Source organism: Anser anser (genome assembly GCF_964211835.1).
Source record: "Anser anser genome assembly, chromosome: 11".
NCBI classification, from domain to species: domain Eukaryota; kingdom Metazoa; phylum Chordata; class Aves; order Anseriformes; family Anatidae; genus Anser; species Anser anser.
Window position 1 is genome coordinate 24156883 of NC_139732.1, and position 18579 is coordinate 24175461.

The 18579-nt window shown below is 44.4% G+C and overlaps 1 protein-coding gene across 44 annotated transcripts in view; it reads left to right on the forward strand.

The window, feature by feature from the left end:
- Positions 1-18579, forward strand: part of LOC310905496 (uncharacterized protein) — a 110089-nt gene that overhangs the window by 68895 nt on the left and 22615 nt on the right. For 38 of the 44 annotated variants that reach the window (XR_014589066.1, XR_014589067.1, XR_014589090.1 and 35 more), the window contains one exon: positions 4081-4192. The exons of 3 other annotated variants lie outside the window; for them this stretch is intronic. Coding sequence is in view for 2 of the 41 variants with exons in the window: in XM_083851849.1 (XP_083707975.1) it covers positions 93-213 (121 nt within the window). In the remaining 39 variants the exon portion in view is untranslated. 3 more of the 44 variants (XM_083851849.1, XM_083851848.1, XR_014589080.1) reach the window with 2 other exon arrangements.

The following is an 18579-nucleotide window of genomic DNA, read 5'->3' on the forward strand; positions in this document are numbered from 1 at the left end:
GCATGGAGAACGGGCACAAGGGGTTTGTTGTTGAGGTTTTTTCTTTTGCTGTTTTTATTGTTCGCGTTTCCTTTTTCCCTTTATTTTTAAAGACTCCAAGATGCCGGCCTCGGCTTGGAACAGAACGGTGTCATGGCGGAGACGACGGCCTTTGTCTCACAGGGTGTGAAAGCATCCGTTGTGCTGGCTCCACTGCGGCAGAATGACGTTTAAAGGGGGGAAAAGTGCTGGAAGTCAGGGTCGTGCCGTGCTGGTGGGGGAGCCCCGCTCCCCAGTAGCTGCGCGCGTCCGAGGAAGGGCTTGCAGCGGAAGAACCTCGTCTGTAATCCTGGCACTCGCGCCTTCGGTCGCTGCTCGCTGTTTGCTCCTGGGGGTCTGGATAATCTCCCTTAGCGTTACCGCACTGTCTGGCCCGCGCACAGGGCCCCCGTAACATATACCCGCCGCCGTTATCACACGGAACTGTGGCGTTGCCACTGAATGGATGGCACTGTGCCAACTCTTCTGCCATCCGCCCTTGCAGCTTTTTTTTCCTCCCTCCTCCCTCCCTCTCTCCCCTCCTCCTCCTCCTCCCGTCGACTTGACGTTAATTAACACACGGGTTAATTGATTTTAAAAGCTGAAGAATTACAGTTAACTTTTCCCACAGGGTACAGCCGCCAGCCGCCTGGCACGGCTCTGCTGCCCGTGCTGGTGCAGGGGGGCAGGGAAGAGCCCGCAGCAAAACCGCGGCGGGCTGAGGGAGGCTGCCTGCCCACGGCGGAGGGAGCCGGCACGCACCCGCCTCGTCCTTCCCAATATGTCACCATCATGGTTTGCGATAAACAATCAAAACAATCCCTCCCCTCTGCACTCCCGCCACCCTCCCGGTAGGAACGCAGGCTCTGCCCAAGTCGAAGCAGCAAGGCTTTCCCCCCAAAGGCTCGCGGTAACACGCCAGCAGCCAGCCCTGGCTGGATTTCGCACCGCAGGGCTCCCCGCCCCAAGCAACCTGGAAATGGCGAGGTGGGGAGTTTGAGGACTGCTGTCTTTTCTCCATTTATCCTGTTTTCCCGGGCGTTTTTTTGTTTCCTTAATTGGCTCAGATATGTCGCTTGGGGTGAGGAATCTCAACCAGGGGAAAGTTAGTTCATTGTAATTACAAGAGAAATAAACCATGTAAGGCTTTGTTTTTTTGCGTTCGCTCTCCCTCGCCCCAATCTCTGCTGCAAGTGAGGGTGAATGACAGTGCAGTTGGGAGGAGACGTGGCAGTGCCGGGAACTTGCCGCTTTCACCTTCTTGCGCTTTCATTTTATTTCATTTTGTTTTTTAAAAGCATGAAGCAAGTGAAGCGACAAGAGGAATCCATTATGCAAATCAGGTCACATTTGCATAATGCCTCATGACTGGGATATGCAAATGAGTTGTATAATTTATGAGTGCCAGTGTCTGTCTAAAAGTGTTTCCCAGAATTTATAAAAAGTGAGACGTGGGGAGGGCAGCTGGGCTCACTGCCCTGCCAGGAGGGCTCTGTGCTTTCTTTTCAAAGTCTTCCTTCAGACCAGCAGCTGAAATGCTCATTAATGAGAAACAAGCCCCCCCCTTTCCACGCATTTCCCCTCATCTTGTTTTCTGTTTCTCGCCCCGCCAAGCCCCCACCTGCTCAACTCCGAACTTCTCCAGAAGGCGACCGACTAATGCACCAGAGCTGGGACTCCTCTGCAGCCAGGCAGCCCTGTGCAGGCTGGCTCGGTCCATGATTCACTCTGGATGGCTCTGTGGCTGCTACCAGCAGGAGAGACTGTGCCTTTCAGGCATGCTAGCTCTGTGGGCACAGCACGCACAGGGAGCAGTGCGTGGACGCCTGCCTCTTGACGTGCATGGGGGGATTGCTGCTCATCCAAAACGTGCCGCCACTCATGCCTTGAGTTGGAAACCTGTGCCTGACCTTCCAAAGAGCAGCAAGGTCAGTGCAGGGGTGGCAATGCCCCTGGGAGAGACCTCAGGCTTCCTGCGTAGAGCAGGCAGCATCCAGTTTCAGCAATGAAAAGGTCTCTGGAATACTCTGGAAATACAGGACAGGGGCCAAGATTGTTTGTGGTTTTTTTTCATTCTGCATGGTTGAAGATCTCAGGAGCACCAGGAGAATGCAGGTAGGCTCTCATTTCGTATGGGGATGCTGCTGCTCTGAGCTGTCTGCACAGGGAGAGAGTAAATAATAACAAACCCTGGCACGTGGAAAGCTGCGGTGTGACTGCGACTGCGGCGTGTCTTCGGAGCGTGCGAATCACAGGCTGTCCGGTCCCAGGCACCGTTGCGTGGGTGGCAACAGGGTGGTGAGTCCCAGGGCTGGGGCAGCTCGGTGGCAGCCCTCCTCAGTTCTGAGTCTCAGCTCTGGGTCATCCTGAAATGGCTTTTGGGCAGGAAAGAATGGTTTGCTTTTCACGAGAATCTGTGTTTTGGGTTGTAAAACACTTGTGTTTGTCTCTTTGGTTTCAAAACATTTTTTATTGTGTTAGTTATATGAACTGATGAATCTTTAACTTGCAATCTGATTCAAAATAATGTGCATTTTCCTGTACTTTATTTAATAGATATATATGCATGTAGAGTACAGGTCTTGATTCTGACAGTGTGTGTTATACAAAACTTCTCCAATATAATGTAATGATTTCGTAAACTGTGCTCTTAACTGTGACTGTAGGATTTCTGGTGAGGGAAGATAAGTGGAGACTCTGCATTAGGTATAGAGAGGACAAAACTGGCTTGTCTTCTATCCTGACAGGCAAGGTGAGAGGCACCAGCCCATCCAGACTCCAAAGCATGTTTTGCTCATGACTTCTCCACTTTGGTGCCCTCCCTTTGCACTGGGGGGGAGGTGACTGTCCTCCAGAGCTGGTCCTCACTGTTGAAATTAGCAGATAAGTAGCTGAGTCTGACATGCAGCTTGTCCACAGCAAAGGGTTGGATCGGTGCCACTAGGAATACCTGGTGTGGCTGCCGAGGGCAGCAGGAGGCAGGCGCTTGGTGAGGAGACGTGGAGTTACAGCTACGTGGAGGGCCAAGGGCAGCGGAAGGGAACAGCGTGGTGGCCCTGGGCAGCATCCTGGCGCCCCGAGCAGGGGCTCTGGATGGGTGGCACTGTCAGGGCCACTTATACCTCCAAGTAAGAGTCCCTGCTTTATTCATCACAAAAGTTCCTGTAAATTGGAAAGGAAAGGAGATGATCTGTTTGCTTGTTAGGGTGTTTGGTGCAAGGTCAGAGGATTCCACACCAGGATTTTAGAGTTGTTCTCCAGTGGTGCCTGCAATGGCCATTCCTGCAGGGGCTGGCTGGCACTGAGGCCTGGGGTCATGGGCTGGGAGGAGAACCTCGGTGGCTGTATAGCAATTTGCAGGTGCTGCAATTCCACTTCTGTCTGGGGAAAGCCCACAGCTCCTTCTGGAAGGCTGACTCTGTGCTCTCATCTGTATGGGTTGCTGGCTCTGGTGCTCCCTCCCCACTACTGGTTCTAACCCATGTGGCACAAGGAGAATATCAACATTGCGGGCACAGGACCAGTGACGGAGCTCTCTTCTTCTTCTTGGGGCACACTGCACAATTCATGTTTCCCTACCTCACCTGCTCTCTCCCAATGCACGGGACTGCTCTGGAAACCTGGCACACCATCCCGACCTGCCCTGCTCTGCTGTCCCCAGGAGACCTGCCTGCTAGGGCACTCCCTCCCAACCAGTGTGCAGGGCCTTCTATATATGGATCACTTTTCAGTGTTTTCATAAAACCACCAAAACTCATGAATGCTCTCTTGTGTTCTTTGATGCTACTCTGAGGACTGGTGAATGCCCTGAGCTTTGTATTTAGGGATGAAAAAGGATCTTTCAGGTGGGAGAATGACAACTCATCTGGCATATGCACTGATGCTTCCACATCTACCAAAGATTTTCTGGCCTTTGTAGGTCATGTAACAACGGTCTGTAGCATGGCAAATCCTTCACACAGTATTACTCATTTATTGTCTGTGTTATTATTGAGGTGGTGTTTTTTGCCAGCTGAACAGAGTGCACCTTACAAACTTGTGTTTTCTTCCTGTGTCTTCCAGTGCTTGGCCTCTGGTTTCCCACCTGCTGCATTTGAAGGATTCCCTGCAGCCCTCTCCTTGAGACTTACCCAGGCCTTTCTCTGCAATTCTTGCTTTCTGTACCCTGAGGGAGGTAAGCCATCTGAAACACCAATCAAGCTGACTAGCAGAGTCATGCAAAATGGCACCTATTGTGCTGTTGAAATGGCTTCCTGACCTGGCATTGTTTAGGCAATTTGCTCTTCAGCACATTAATATGAGTGCTTATTATGTCTGCATTGAAGGCATCTAGTCTTCATTAAGAGGGACTTATTTGGAAAGCCATGTTTGCATCCTGATAATTCAATCCACACTTAGAATCATAGAATATCATGAATTGGAAGGGACCCTCAAGTATCATCGAGTCCAGCTACTGGCTTTACTTACTTTAAAGTAATGTTTTTGGTTGGCATTGGTGCAAAACTCAACCAGTCATGGAGGAAGTACATTTCTAGTGTGAAAGATGAGAAATATGAAGGGTATGTATCTCTAACCATGGTTTTCCAAATTACCTACTGTAAAATTTATACAGAAAGTAACAGTTGGACAAGTGGCACACAGTTCGCCACTTAGCAGCCCATCTCATCATTTTCCTCTTGACTTGTGTACTTCAAAGTCATCATAGGGAAAAAGACTGTTGTAATAGTCTTGTCTACATAAGGCCAGGATTAAACAAAGATTTAATGGACTTTACTGCATTTTTGTTAATTGAGGAGTTTGCAGTGAGGGACTTCAGTGACAATTCTCAGCTTTTCTATCCAAAGAGTACCCCTTGGGATTTTCCCAACAATAACGTCTAAATTGCAGAATCATGAAGGAGAGACGTTGCATAGCATACCTGTAGGATTTTTTGCTAGCCGTGGCTGTTCCAGGCAGGAGGTTGTTTTTTGCATGTGGGACTTTTGGCATCTCAGCTCTTAGGACAAGCAGAACACCTTGTCACAGAACATCCTTACAGACACAAAGACCACCAGCCACCTCCGTTGCCATGAACACTGACCATGCACTCGTACTGTGTTTTTTTCTTCTGTCCTTCAGTCACAATAATGCAAAGGAGATCTCCCTCTCGGCCCATAACAGTGGAGGTTCTCTAAGAGCTTTTGGTGGTGGGTCTCGCTGGAAGTTCAGCACACTGTATCACACCGATCTCCTTTATCCATGTGCTCATTCAGGGATCTCTAATAGACCTGTGAGCTGAGGCTTCTCTGAATGTGGGGGCCTCCCCAGCAGCATGGTTTAACCATGTGCTGACTAACATTATTTGTCATTATAATTTCCACCAAGAAGAGTTCCCACATTCAACATAGAATCCTTGTTTTAAAGAATCACATCTCTCTTGCCACCTTCCATTCCTCCAGTATGAATGCTGGTTTAAGCCATTAGAATACAGTAACAGATGGCCACCTGGAGCTCCAGTTCCTTCCTCACTGATCCTGAATAAGGCATGCAACATCAGCCAATGCTAGCCTGGGTTGCATGGATGCTTTTCATTTCCCACTCCTGCAAGTGCTGAGTTCCTTGACAGCTTGAGCTATTGATGCCAACGTAGCAACCCATGTTCTGAGCTGCCAGCTTCATCCTGGCCTTTTTCACTTTTTCACAAGAAAAGTGAGGTGCAGACAAAGGTCTGAGCACTGCTTTCTGAACAGTTCCATGAAGGCATCAGTTTGCCAGCAACAGGCATCAGCCATCAGTGTCGCATTACCAGCCTTGGCACACCTGATGGATGTGCCTGACATAAAAAACAGCTTGTCTGCATGGGACTTACTGCCTGATGGTTGTAGATACCAACAGTTGTAAGCAAAGTGTGTAAAATCTTTAAATCTTTAACAAATCTCTCATTAATCCCAACTAAGTAGATTAAAGCTGACTGCAGGCTTTAAAAGGAAGCAAGTTGATAACTTGTAGGACAGAGAAAGTATATACAATGAAAAACAGTCAGACAGATAGACTGTAATGTGCAGTTCCGTTGTTTATAGTCTAGATAAAACTAGGATGGCAGTCTGACCCCTGGACCTGGGTTCAAATGGAGCCAAAGATTCAGTGAGATGGCACTGTACAGTATGATTCTGTATAGAGTGGTTAAAAAATATCAAAGATGCTGCAGGCAGATATTGTCTATGCAGTGCAGACACAGGAAATGGAGTGGTTCTGTGTGAATGGTATCTTGAGAGAAACAAAGCAGGGTGCTAAAGTCCCATATAAAAATCAGGATCCTTCGTAGAATCATATAATAGAATCATAGAATGGCTTGGGTTGGAAGGGATCCTGGTTCTTTATCAGGGTTCAGCCTGATGTTAAGGTCCTGAATATCGGAAGGTCCTGTTTGTGGCCTCTGGTAGTCTGTCTACAGTAGTCGCTGGAACTGATCTGTATTTGTAATACATAACTCTGATTGGCAATGAAATGATTAAATACCGTAGCACAATAAAATTCAGCTGAATATTTACATTTTGCTCCAGTAATCAAAGGAAGGGATTTTGTAAGGTTAGACTCTTAGCTTAGACTCTTGGAGTGATTAGGGGCTTTTCTTCATTGCAACCATGTGTTCCTTTTCTAAACACGTATTCCCAAGTGTAAAAAGTCCATAAACATTACGAGCTGTTGGTGCCACAAGTACAGGTGAAAGCTCTTCAGCAAAGGCCAGCCATAGCTTTATAAACATTCCTACTGTAATTGACTGACATGCTCTCAGCTGGTGCTCTCCCCTTTGCTCACCTGTCCGCCCACCTTATTTTCCTGCTCACTTAGTTGTCTCTGGCTCTATACCCAGGGCCATATACCATCTGTCACTCTTTTGCCTATTTTGCCTGTTCTGGTGTCTTGTTTCGGTGATGCCTACTTTCTTTGCTAGTTCAGTGATTTGGTTTTCTCAGTCTTTGCCGTTGACTCTCATCGTGGTGCTGTTCCCAGACCAACAATGACTAGCACAGTCTGCTCCAGCATCGGCATGTGTGTGTTTCAATGGTAACACTATGATGACTGGTGCTAAAACTGGCAGCAATACCTGCTGCTTCTGTGGTCATATGGCTGAATGGAAACACTGATCTCAGCTCCTGAAGGTGCAAGGTGACAGTCAGGTCAGTGGCAGGTTTTCTGAGTTCAGTGGTAAGCAACGGAAAGCAGGATGCAGGATAAATCTTCTGAAGGGACAAATGCTGCTTGATCAGCAAAGCCTGAATGAGCATGGGTTCAACAACAGAGCCCTTGGCAGTTTTCCCACACTGGCAGGTGGTGTTTTCCTCTTTCAAGAGCAGCTGAAATTTGAGGGTGCTTTGTGAGCTGGGCAAGTGGTCATGTCCCTGTTCTCTACTCACCATGTGAGATGGGCAGAACAATAGATTTGATAAAGGTAATTCAGACCGGGCCTTCACCGTGCAGTTGTAGTTCTTCAGTGGTAGAAGAGGATATTGTACTTAGGATGTGCTGAGATCCACTCACCTTCCTTCCCAGATAGTCAGCTTTCTCACCCAGCAAACTGCCTAAGGGTGCAATAAGTAGGTTAATGCTTGCTTTAGGGTTAGCCTGAGGGTGAGAGTTCCCCACAGGCACAGCAGAGTTGTGTTCGTTCTGTGTATGTAAGTTCATGCACGTGGAAACCTTCACGGTGAATACCTGCTGCTGCCATTTAGTTGTTTTATGTCCTTCCCTCCTCATTTCTGTCACAGCAGTGGAAAGCTGCATAACTTTGTGGCTGATAACTGAACGGTCCTTTTACATACCAGTTTGCTTCTTGTGTTAATTTGGTGTTCAATGATGCCTTGAGTCACTCTTGAAAAAAAAATAAATAAAATAAATAAAGGAGAAAAAAAAATCAGTTTTGACTCTTTTGTTTGGAAGCAAGTAGAAAGAGCAAGGTCCAAAAACAGAGAAACAGGAAACAGAAGCAATTCAAAAGGTGGCAATTACATCTCTGGGTATGATTTGCATGCTGCAAACATTAATATATTATAACATGGAGAAATAGCTATTGCTTTGTCTCCTATTTCCAATACACAGCATGTGTGCTAGGTTCCTTCACGGTTCTCCAGTCTCAGAATGTGGAGCACAAGCTATAGGCAGCTCAACATCTACTTGAAGAGGGTCAAGAGAGCCAAAGGCATCTCTTTTTGGCTTTGAAGCCCCATAGCTCAGATCAAAGCAGGCAGCAGTAATATAGCTCCCAGAAAACTGATTAGTTCTTTTGTGTCATCCTCCAGCTCCCAGCCTGGGGGGTCCCTCTGTGGTGCTCTCCAGGGCTGAAGGAGGGGTGCTTGTGCCCTGTGGGTGCTGCAGCACATGCATCTTCTGAGAAGAGCTACGGGAGAGGCAAACATACCTGCTTGTCTCAGAGGTTCTTTGACTTGGTCACTTCTTGCCTTGCGCTTGGAGAAAAGTGACCTTGAGCTTAGGCAGTAAGCTTCAGAGCAGTGTAGTTGTTTCTGTGCTCTGCTCCTTGAGCAGAGCATGGAAAGCCTCATCCTGCAAGAAACCCTGTGTGATGACAAGCTGCCTGCACTGCCGGCACCTCAGCAGTGACATGTCTGAAGTGGTGGTGGTAGAGGACTCTTTTCAGTGGTGCCCAGCGACAGGATAGGACGCAACAGGCACAAACTGAAACACGAGAAGTCCGTCTGAATATCAGAAAACACTTTTTTTACTGGGAGAGTAACGGAGCACTGGAACAGGCTGCCCAGAGAGGCTGTGGAGTCTCCTTCTCTGGAGATATTCAAAACCCACCTGGATGTGTGCAACATGTGTTAGGTGACCAGGAAATGTGCTAACAGGAGATCATCCAGGAAGTCACCAGGAAATGTGCTAACAGAATTCAGGCAAGAAAGCATGAATTCCAGTGGCATGGACAGTGGGCAGCATCTGGCACAGCTTGCCACGCGCTCAGACACTGCTCTAGGGTTGGTTGGCCAGCTCCACCTGCACACTGCACAGGCAGAGACCCAGCCAAGCACAGCAGAAGGTTGCAGAAAAAAAAATAGACCAAGGCTTCAGAATTTTCTCCCACAAAATGCTGAAATAACTACTGAATTGTACTACACTAGAGTATTTAAGACCTTTTAAAATAAAGCAAAGAACAACTGTAAGCACACTAAGTAAACACCAAAGCACAAGGTGTGAATGTCCAGTTGTGCTTCTCAGACATGCATGCAAACATCCAGAAAGTGCCAATATCAACATATTCAGTAGGTGCAGGGAACTAAGTCACCAAAACAGGGGCTGCTCAGACCTCCCTCTCTGCAGAGCAATAGTCTGCCCCTTCAGAAAAGATAAAAAAAATAAATAAAAAATCCTGTGGACTTTTGCAATGGTTTAACCTTAGATTTTCTCTGTGTATTTGTAAAACTAAGAAATTTCGATTTTCTCTGTGTTTTTTTCTCCTTGTCTTTGATGCTTCTTTGAGGCATCATCCATATTAAAATCTGAATTGTTTTTAAAAATGAATTATTTAATTCATGGTGTAAAATCCTGTCTAAACATTCTTATCTCCATTTAAAAGAGGCATGCATTGATTAATTACCAAATTAAGTTACTCTGTACCCAAATTAAAGAGTTTGCTCTAGATGTTGCAGCAGTTAGACTAAATAATTTTAAACTGATTTGCAAGTGATGCTGTTTTTACCTCATACAAGACTTTGATTTCAATTCTGCCATGCTTATATGCTTTTCCTTGCATCTTTTTTCCATTTCTCATGCATTCTTCCAGTTTCCTGTCTCCTGTCCTCTTTTCTCACCCTCCAATGTTGTAGCTTTTTTTTCTTCTTCACTTCTCCCTTTTTCTGCACTGTCACTGGCAATTTGTTTGTGGTCTTCTGGTCTGCAGATCAGTGTACGTGTGCTTAAACCTAAGTATTCAAAGTCAATTTACCATTTAAACTTTAATGTTTGAAGCTACGATGTTTAACTTGAATGTAATATTACCTTATGCTGTCACATAAAGTTAGTATTGACCTTTTCTATTAAAAGACTCTCTTTTTGATGGCTTGCCACTTCTTTACCCACATTAAAAATGATATTTTCTATGTTCTTTTTTTGTCTTGGCATGATTTTTTGGGGTGATTTCTTGGAAAAAAAAAACATGAACACTTCTTCAAAAAATGAGTTTAATAGAAAAAAAAAATGCATGCCTTGTTCAAGACTGGGGGGACACCTTACAGATATTTTCTTGAAAAACTCAAAAGCCTCTGTGCTTCATGTAAAGACCTCAGTATTTTTGCCAGACTATTTTAGCAAGGTGCTCCACTTTGCCTTTAGATTTAGCCTTAACTTAAAAATTTCTTATCCTCCCATCCTGCTGGCAATGCCTGGGATTCTCTCTTGTCTCCATTCCCTGTGTGTGTACTCTATCCTCATACGAGCACAGTAGTACCACACCCTGCCTGCATTCCCAGACTGCAAAACTTGGTATGACTGGGCCTTCATGATTCAGTTCAGCCTTTTTGTGCATATACTTTATAATCTTATTCTCTGATTATATGCTGCAGCAGTTAGCTTATGGATTGAATATTGCTTTCTGAACAGATAAAATGTATAGTAGAGATGCTTGCAGTCTGTGGGACTTCTCACCCAACTGTTGTGGAAACCTGGAAGTGTTAATGACAGACAGCGGCTTGGGAAGTGTGTCAATGGGGGTTTGCTTTTAGCGACAGGTGTGGCCACAGGCTTGTCATGTTACTAGAGACAATAGAGAAGCCAGCCTCAAATTGTGCATTCCTTATCTCCAAAGTTTTCAGCCTGGAACATGAAGGTTTTCTTTGTAGAATTGCTGAGTGCTCCCAGTTTTGCTCGGAACACACGAAACACTGTAAAGTTGGTAAATGCTTCACAAATCAGAACCAGACCCTTGAAATCAAGCACCTAAAATTAGAGGTCATCTAATGCATGAATCCTTCTCTGCGTCAGTTCTGTGTTTTTAAAGTGAGGGTAATAAAACTCTTTCCTCACAGGTGTGCTAAGATTAGGTAATCTTCCTGGAGAATTTAGATAGTAATGAATGTTGCAGAAAATCCCACAAGGAGACTAATAACAATGTTCTATGTGAGGTTTGAAAAGTGTGCAGTAAATGCATGTTGGAGCCACACAGTAATTTGTGAGAGATAAAAGGAAATATTGACTGATTACCTTTTCTGTGTACATTATCCACCTTGTGAATGGATGAGTCCAGGATAGTATATGGTCGTTAGTTGGAGTCTATCATATGCTTATACAGAAGGGCCCAAATTATGCTGACAACCTAAATTATATCATATCCAATGTTCTAATAGTATCTTGTAATTGTAATATTTTTTCTAAAAAAAGTTCTATTCTAGGCACTATTTTTAAATTAAGAAATGAAACCTTTTCTTGTGCATGCTTCCACACTTAGTCCAGCTAATGAAAACTGCAAGGGTGAGGCATTCTTTGAAAGCCTTCCTCAGTAGTTAATGTTAGCAGAGACACCAGAGCGTTCTCCTGGCTATTAATCTACAGATAATACAAGGTCCATTTCTTAAGTACACACAGAAAAGGAGAAGAAGAAATACTGGCTATGACACAAAATGAATTGTCTTTCTCCATGCCCTTGTAACCTAGGGCATGTAGTGCAGTCTGCCAGCCATTGCGTTACAGATTTAAAAGTGCTGGAATCTCTCAGTTCTTTAGCAGGTTGCCTGATGGATTGGTGAGTAATGTACTTGAAGAGTGCATTACTAAGCCCCAGACTAATGGCTAGCTCTTGCCCATGGCTTTTGCTATAGATCATTCATTGTACTATTCATAAGCTCTCTGCCAGTCTGTGTCTGGCACTTGCGCTGCTGCTGTTAACACCATTTTCCTGATGAATTCTGCACAAACATCCCCCACATTTTCAGAAAGCAGGTAGTAAACAAGAAGAAAAGAGTGAGTCATAGTTCTCCAGCAATTCTCCTCATGCTCTTTTGGAAGACATGTAAAGGATAAGCTGATGGACATGGTACTCATTGACTCAGTATTACTTAGGCCTGTAAAAAACACCTGGGTTTTTGCACGCCTCAGGCCACCTTGCCATCCTTTAATGAGGAAGTTTGCTTTCCTGAGAACACTGATGTTCCAGATCACAGCGAGATAGAAAGGCGACTGGGTTGCTGGGCATGGCTCTTCATAAAGGAACTAGTTAGTTTCTCTGATGTGTATTCTGCTGTGCTAGAAAGAGATGCCTGGAGGTAATTATCAAGTTTTGGCCATTGTGCGAGTTAAATGAGGTCCAAGCTTCACAGAAAAGCCCATGTTCAGGGCTGACTTGTGGGCTGGCTTTGGTGAACAAGGCTGGTGTGTGCAGAGGTCTTAGGAATGAAAGTTGTCCTCTTTCTTTAGACTCCAGGAAAACTGCCTAGGAGCTGTGGCTCCCTGGTGTGGTTGAAACTAGCTCGACATCTCCCAGCTCATTTCACTTGGAGCATGGCACAGCCACGTGAAATAGCAATCCAGTCAGCTATCTGCCTGAACCAGTGACCCAGCCTAACTCCTGATGTTTGAGCTATCCAGGACCCTTTCCAATTCCTGAGTCTGGTAGCTTTGCTGGTAGAGAAGGTTTAAGCTTTGCTCTGTTATTCTGTGTTCTTTGGCTTAACATTTTTGCAAGTTACTTAAAAATAAACTTCTACAGTTCTTTATTAGTGTATTCCTGATGAGCTTATGAAAGGGATAAAGTCTTCATGCTAAGGAATTTCTTTTACAGTAATCATAGTAAACTTTACTGCTTAAACTGCACATCAGAAATAAAATTGTAAAAACAATGCAGATGAGGCAAATTATCCAGTAGACAGCAAGCTATGGAACTAGAAATAGCAAACTGAGCAAGAAACACTTTAGATTTTCTAGTTTACTCCACATGTAAGAATGTTGTGCATTTTGAGGGGATAGTTGTAATGACATCAATGCATTCAGGGTGATAGACATTTTATTCTTGTATAGAAAGACCTCTTTTTACAAGGCCTATTTCTCTGTATGTACTTCAAAAACAGCTTCGGCACCTTTTCATTGCCCCAAGCAGAAAGCGAATTCTGGTTCTTTGTAGTATGCACATTAATTCAACAACCAAAAGTCTCAGGGTATTTTGCACACAGAAACAGGTGGAGGATGCAAAGGGTTTCAGACAAAGACAATGCTGCTGAAAAAAAAAAAAAGAAAGAAAGAAAAAAAAAAGATTATAGCATAAAAACAAATTCCCAGTGAGTATTGTCAATCAGCTTATTTGCATGCTCTTTTGGAAGATGTTTCTGGTAATAAAGCATCATCAGTCTGTTATTTCTCTTGACCAATCTTTCTCAACCTCCCTATAGAAAATCTTGTAGTGGCCTATATTTAACTGAGAATATCCTCTGCTTGTATCCCATCTTCTGGTTTGACTTTTCTTTCTTTAACAAGCACAACAGCATGCTGCTCTATCTTCAAAGAGGAAATTAATTCCGTCCGCAAAAGGGTCAAGTGCTAGAAAGTGCATAGCAATGCAGTTTGCATGGCAGGATCCAGGAGATATGATGCTAATAAGATTCTAAGATGAGAACAGCAGACTGGCTCTAGGGATTCAGATGAAGGGTTCTGTAAATTTTAAAAGAAATGGTCTCCAAAAACTAATGATGTCTGCTTTCCAATTCATTAATAATGTGGAGCAGAGAGATGGGAGTGAGAAGCAGGCCATGCTTTGAAATATCAAAATGTAACAAGGAAAAAAACAGTGAGAACTCATCTCATTGGGGTCATAAAGCTGGGAGAAACAGGCAGGCTGCAGGGAAACATAGTGTCAGTGCCTAGAGGGAAGGAAATTGCACTGTATGTTCTGCTATGTGTAATTTATGCACAGACTCTTTGCCAATGTTGATGTAAAAAATTCTATGCTGAAAAAGATGTTGCTGTATTGACAGAGCTTTTTCAATGTTCTTGTTTAAGGTGACTTACTACCTGGGATGTCTGATGGATTTTAAAATGTATCTGAATTGTCTTAGCATATTTACAAATGACTCTTTGTAAACCTTCCCCTTCACCTTTTTGCATTACATTCACGAAACTGAGTAACAAGAGCCTGAACCTTGTTTGTAGTTAATAGTGGAAGAAAACCCCTCAGGCAAAGCCTAATGAACCAAGAGCAATTCTGAGCTTTCCTCTGTAATATCTGGAGAGACTGTGCCTTTCCAAGGGCTGCCTGGACACATCGTGTGACCTTGCTGCTTTACATCATTAAAATTTCCCATTACTGCTATAGTGTTTGCATGGCGGTGCTATTGTGCAGATATTATGCTGGAGTCTCTCCCTTATGCATGCAGAGTTTGCAGCTAATAGAAAATGTCTGTGCTTGAACAGTTTCCAGAGTGGGAAGGTGTACAGCAGGAGGATTTAGCTCTGACTTTTATTTTGACAAGGCTATTATGATTTGCAGAGTGAGGTTAAGGTTTTCCTCCTAGTTCCTCATTTTTTTCCGTGTCCTATTTTCCCATCTTGCCTCTAAACCTCCCATCAGCGAGGACTGGTGAGGTTCTGGGCGGCCCTTTCCAGCAGTGCTCAGGTGCCAGCCCCATGCCTGCAGAGATGCTGCTGCAGGACGCTGCTCCTGCTGCTCCGAGAATCGGCACACCCCAGGTGCAGCCGGGACCTGCCACAGGTGCTGCACTGGCCCCCTCATCCTGGGCACTCTGCTTGGCCCAGATGTTTGACAGGGTATTTTTGAACCCTAGTAAGACTGGCCTCCTTTGTTTGCTGTATTTTGTTTCCCTGACACTTTTTTTCTTGTGGTCTGCTTCCACAGTTTCCGGGTCCCATCTGTTTTCTTAAGCTTTAGTCACGTTATCTCAGCAGCAAGTCATTCTCAAGACAAGTGATTTCTCTCAGGTACACAAGCAGGAGTTCAAAGGAGCATTTAATAAGTGGTAGTGCATGCTTGGGATACCCTGTCTACTCAGAAGAGCAGTCTTCACAAGGGCTTCTGCTGAGCTGCAGAGGCAAGCGGCGCAGCCGAGAGTCTGGGATGTGGTGGTCAGTCTCTGGGAAACAGCTCACAGCATCTGGCCAGGAGGATGGAGATGAGTTTTGTTTTCTTGCTAAAGTCACAGCCATGGAAGTAGGTGAAGTGGGGCTCTGCAAGCGTGTTCTCAGAGCAGGTTTCCCTTCCTGTGGTTATCAACACTTTGTATTTTTTCATCCAGGTACCACGAGGTCCTCAGTATTGCCAGGTATTCTCCAATTGTTCCTACAGCAAACCATGAATGCATTGGCACTAACTGCAAAAGCCACAGCCCTCACCTTTGTTTTTTTTCTGCATATTCGTGGTCTCCAGTGAACACAAATCAGCCCAACTTTACAGGCCTTCCCATGAACTGCAGGGATGATATAGCCATGTGTATCAAATCTTCCACTTTCCTCATATTTATGTCTCAAATGCTTCCTTGGAGAAGAGCTGAGGAATTTATTTCCTCAGGAAATCTCAAGATCAATTGATAACAAATTTCTTGAAGGTTTTCCAGTGAAGTTCCTGCTTGTTATTCAGTTTCTCAGCACAAGGTCACAGAATGACTTGCCTGCAGCCACACAGTCGGTCAGTGGAGCAGGCAAGTTCACAGCTGCTTCAGTGGAGATACAGTTTTGTACATCGGGACTGTCTTATGGCATTGGTAAAGATATAAAAAGCAGCTGGTTTATGGAGGCCTTTTTTGTTGATGTTCTTAATGAAGACATTTAGCAACCAAGTTGATTTTTGTCAGAGATCTTCCAACAGAAATCATTCTGGATCGGAACATGGTGGTAACATGACCATAACTACCAGGACCTTGGCATGAGCAGTTATTTTCTTAAGGTCTTTGCTTGTGGTGAAGGAAAAATGAGCCAGCATTCCAGTGTTAAATGTAAAGATTTCATAAACCCAAATTTCCTGAGTTCTGTGCCCAAACTGGACTGATGTGTGACGTCCGTATCACCCTGCCAAAGTTATGCATTTCTTTCTGATTTGTATCAGTTTGTTGCTGACTGTTTTTTCCAAACCTTTATCTGAGAGATGAAATAAATACCAGGGTGTTGGTTTTTTTTGCTGGAGGAGAAAAAAATTCAAGTTTTCTGTCTTCGAAACCTAAAACTTCTGTTATAAATTGGGGACCTACTGCTGGACATATTTCACAGTCTTCCTGAGTGACAAGAATGTCCTGTCCTCATCAGCCTGGAAGAGCCTAAAGAAGAGCTACAAATTGAGACATCTAAGTTTCTGCAAATCTAGGAATGAGACACCTATAATTGTGTCACAGAGGTTACAAACAGCCTGTATAATCCTTTTGAAATGCAGTAGGAAGCTCTAGAAACCAGTGAACTCTAATATTCTGGGTGTTGCACTGGAACCTGTTCTTCAGGTGAGAAGCCCTGCTCTAGGTGACCCTGCTTGAGCAGGGGGGTTGGACTAGATGATTTCTGGAGTTCCCTTCCAACCTCAAACATTATGTGATTCTGTTTCTTTCCCCCTGTGCTGTAGTTTCCACTGCAGCACACTAGTTTTGTGCTTGCATTATCAGTTAAGGTTGTATGCATTCTTTGTGCATGCGGCAGACAAAGTAGACGAAGATATTGCAAATAATACCTGTGATATTAGTCTCGTAGCACCCTGCTTATAGAGAACTACAGTCATGTTTCTCATCTTGTAGCTATTCTTTGCAGTCCAAAAGACTTCCTCTCATGGAATAATAATCCTCAGCAACCCCAAATACACTGTCCTGAGCATTTTAAAATGGCATCTCTAATTAGAGAAGACATTTCTGCATCTGTGATGCTGGAAGTCATCTCACACACTAGTGACATCACCTGTAAGCTTACTGTAGCAGAAACCAGGCTTACCCTGCCTGTCTCACATACCCTCTGAACTGGCAGAAGAGACACTCTTTGGTCTGCAGTTAGGCATTTGATTTAGTTCTGATACACAGCTCCTTGCAAAAGTCAAGGTTAGGGAAGTACCAGCTGTTTCACTTCTGTAAGCAGATAGCTCCTGCCCTCCTTCACCAGGGCTTAGCTGTTAGGAGCATGAGACATTTCAACAATTGCCTCTGCTGCACCTATTTATAAAGCAAGTTCTTCTTGCATGGCTATAGGGTAACAGAAAAGCAGGGGAACAAAAAGAACATGAAGAACTGTTACCTATCCATCCTCATATCCTCAAGTGTGCCATTCCTGACAGGTGTGGTATATAATCTAGTAGTGAAGGCTTCTGAGGATGGAGATCTCACGAATCTGCAGCCTGAAACAATGAATTCCAGTTCTAATTATTCTTTCCTCTAAAAATCTTTTCCTAATCTCTCACCCGATATAATTTAAGACCATGACTATTTGTGCTTTCTGTTGCTGGCATGGGGAAAGTATTATAATCTCACTGTTTGCAGGAGTCATGTTTATATTTTTTTGGAGAGAAAATTCCCTCAGTTGTTCTTTGTTCAACCTAACCAAATGAATTCCTTCACCTCCTGCCTTAGGGGTCATGTTTCCAGATCTCAGTTCATTTGCACCATTCACCTCTGGGAATTTTCCAGCTGCTGCACTAATCCTTTGAAGTGCACTGCCCTACACTGGGTACCATGTTTCAGCTGGGGATCAAGCAGGAGGGTGACATCGCATGCCGTGCAGGCTACATCCTGTTCATTCATCCAATATAACATTTTATTTTTTCACAACACTGCAATATCATTAGCTTCTGTTTATATGGGTCCACATTAGTACTAGTCCCTTCTCAATAAGTCTGTCACTTTAGTGTGTGCCCAATAACCCATATTTCATGTGTCATCACGTAATATGCAGGTTGGAGATAAGAAATCCTGCATTAAGAGGAGATGAGCAGTGGGATGAACATGTCTACACCCTTCAAGTTCATATAGTGTGTCAGGATGTAGGAGTGTCAGGCAGGAAAGATTTATATAGGCTGAGCTGTTGACTTATAGAGACTACTTGTTTCATCACAGAACCTTGAATTTTCTATTGAGGAGGGAATTCAGAGGTCTGTCAGAGTGATCATGTCTTGATGGTACTCATTCATTGCCTTATGATCCTTATTCTGCTCCTTTTCATACATGCAGTTTCCCCAGCAGTTCCTTTCTAGCATGTAACACCAAGCAGGACTATCTGATTATTCCTCATGACGTGTGTAAAAATGCCTGGATCCACGGTAGCCATGCTGTATAAAATATCTGGTGAAGAGTGAGCTCATTTCAGATAACAAACAAGATTTCTGTGGAAATTTGTGCCGGACCAATACACTGTCGGGCCAGCACAGCCGAGTGGCCAGCCCCAGGCCAGCCAGCGTGTGAACGCTGGCACCTGTGCTGCTCCCGCAGCTGTACCTGAGGACAGGGATTTATGTTTTTTGCTGCAGACACTTCTGAAAATCTAATTATGCAACTTTTAATACTATGAATTGCTAATCAGTGGGAGATAGATCTACAAAGAGCTTTATAAATAACAACAGAATGAAATGCACTGTTTTTTCCTGCTCATAACTCCTGTGCTCTGTTTCCC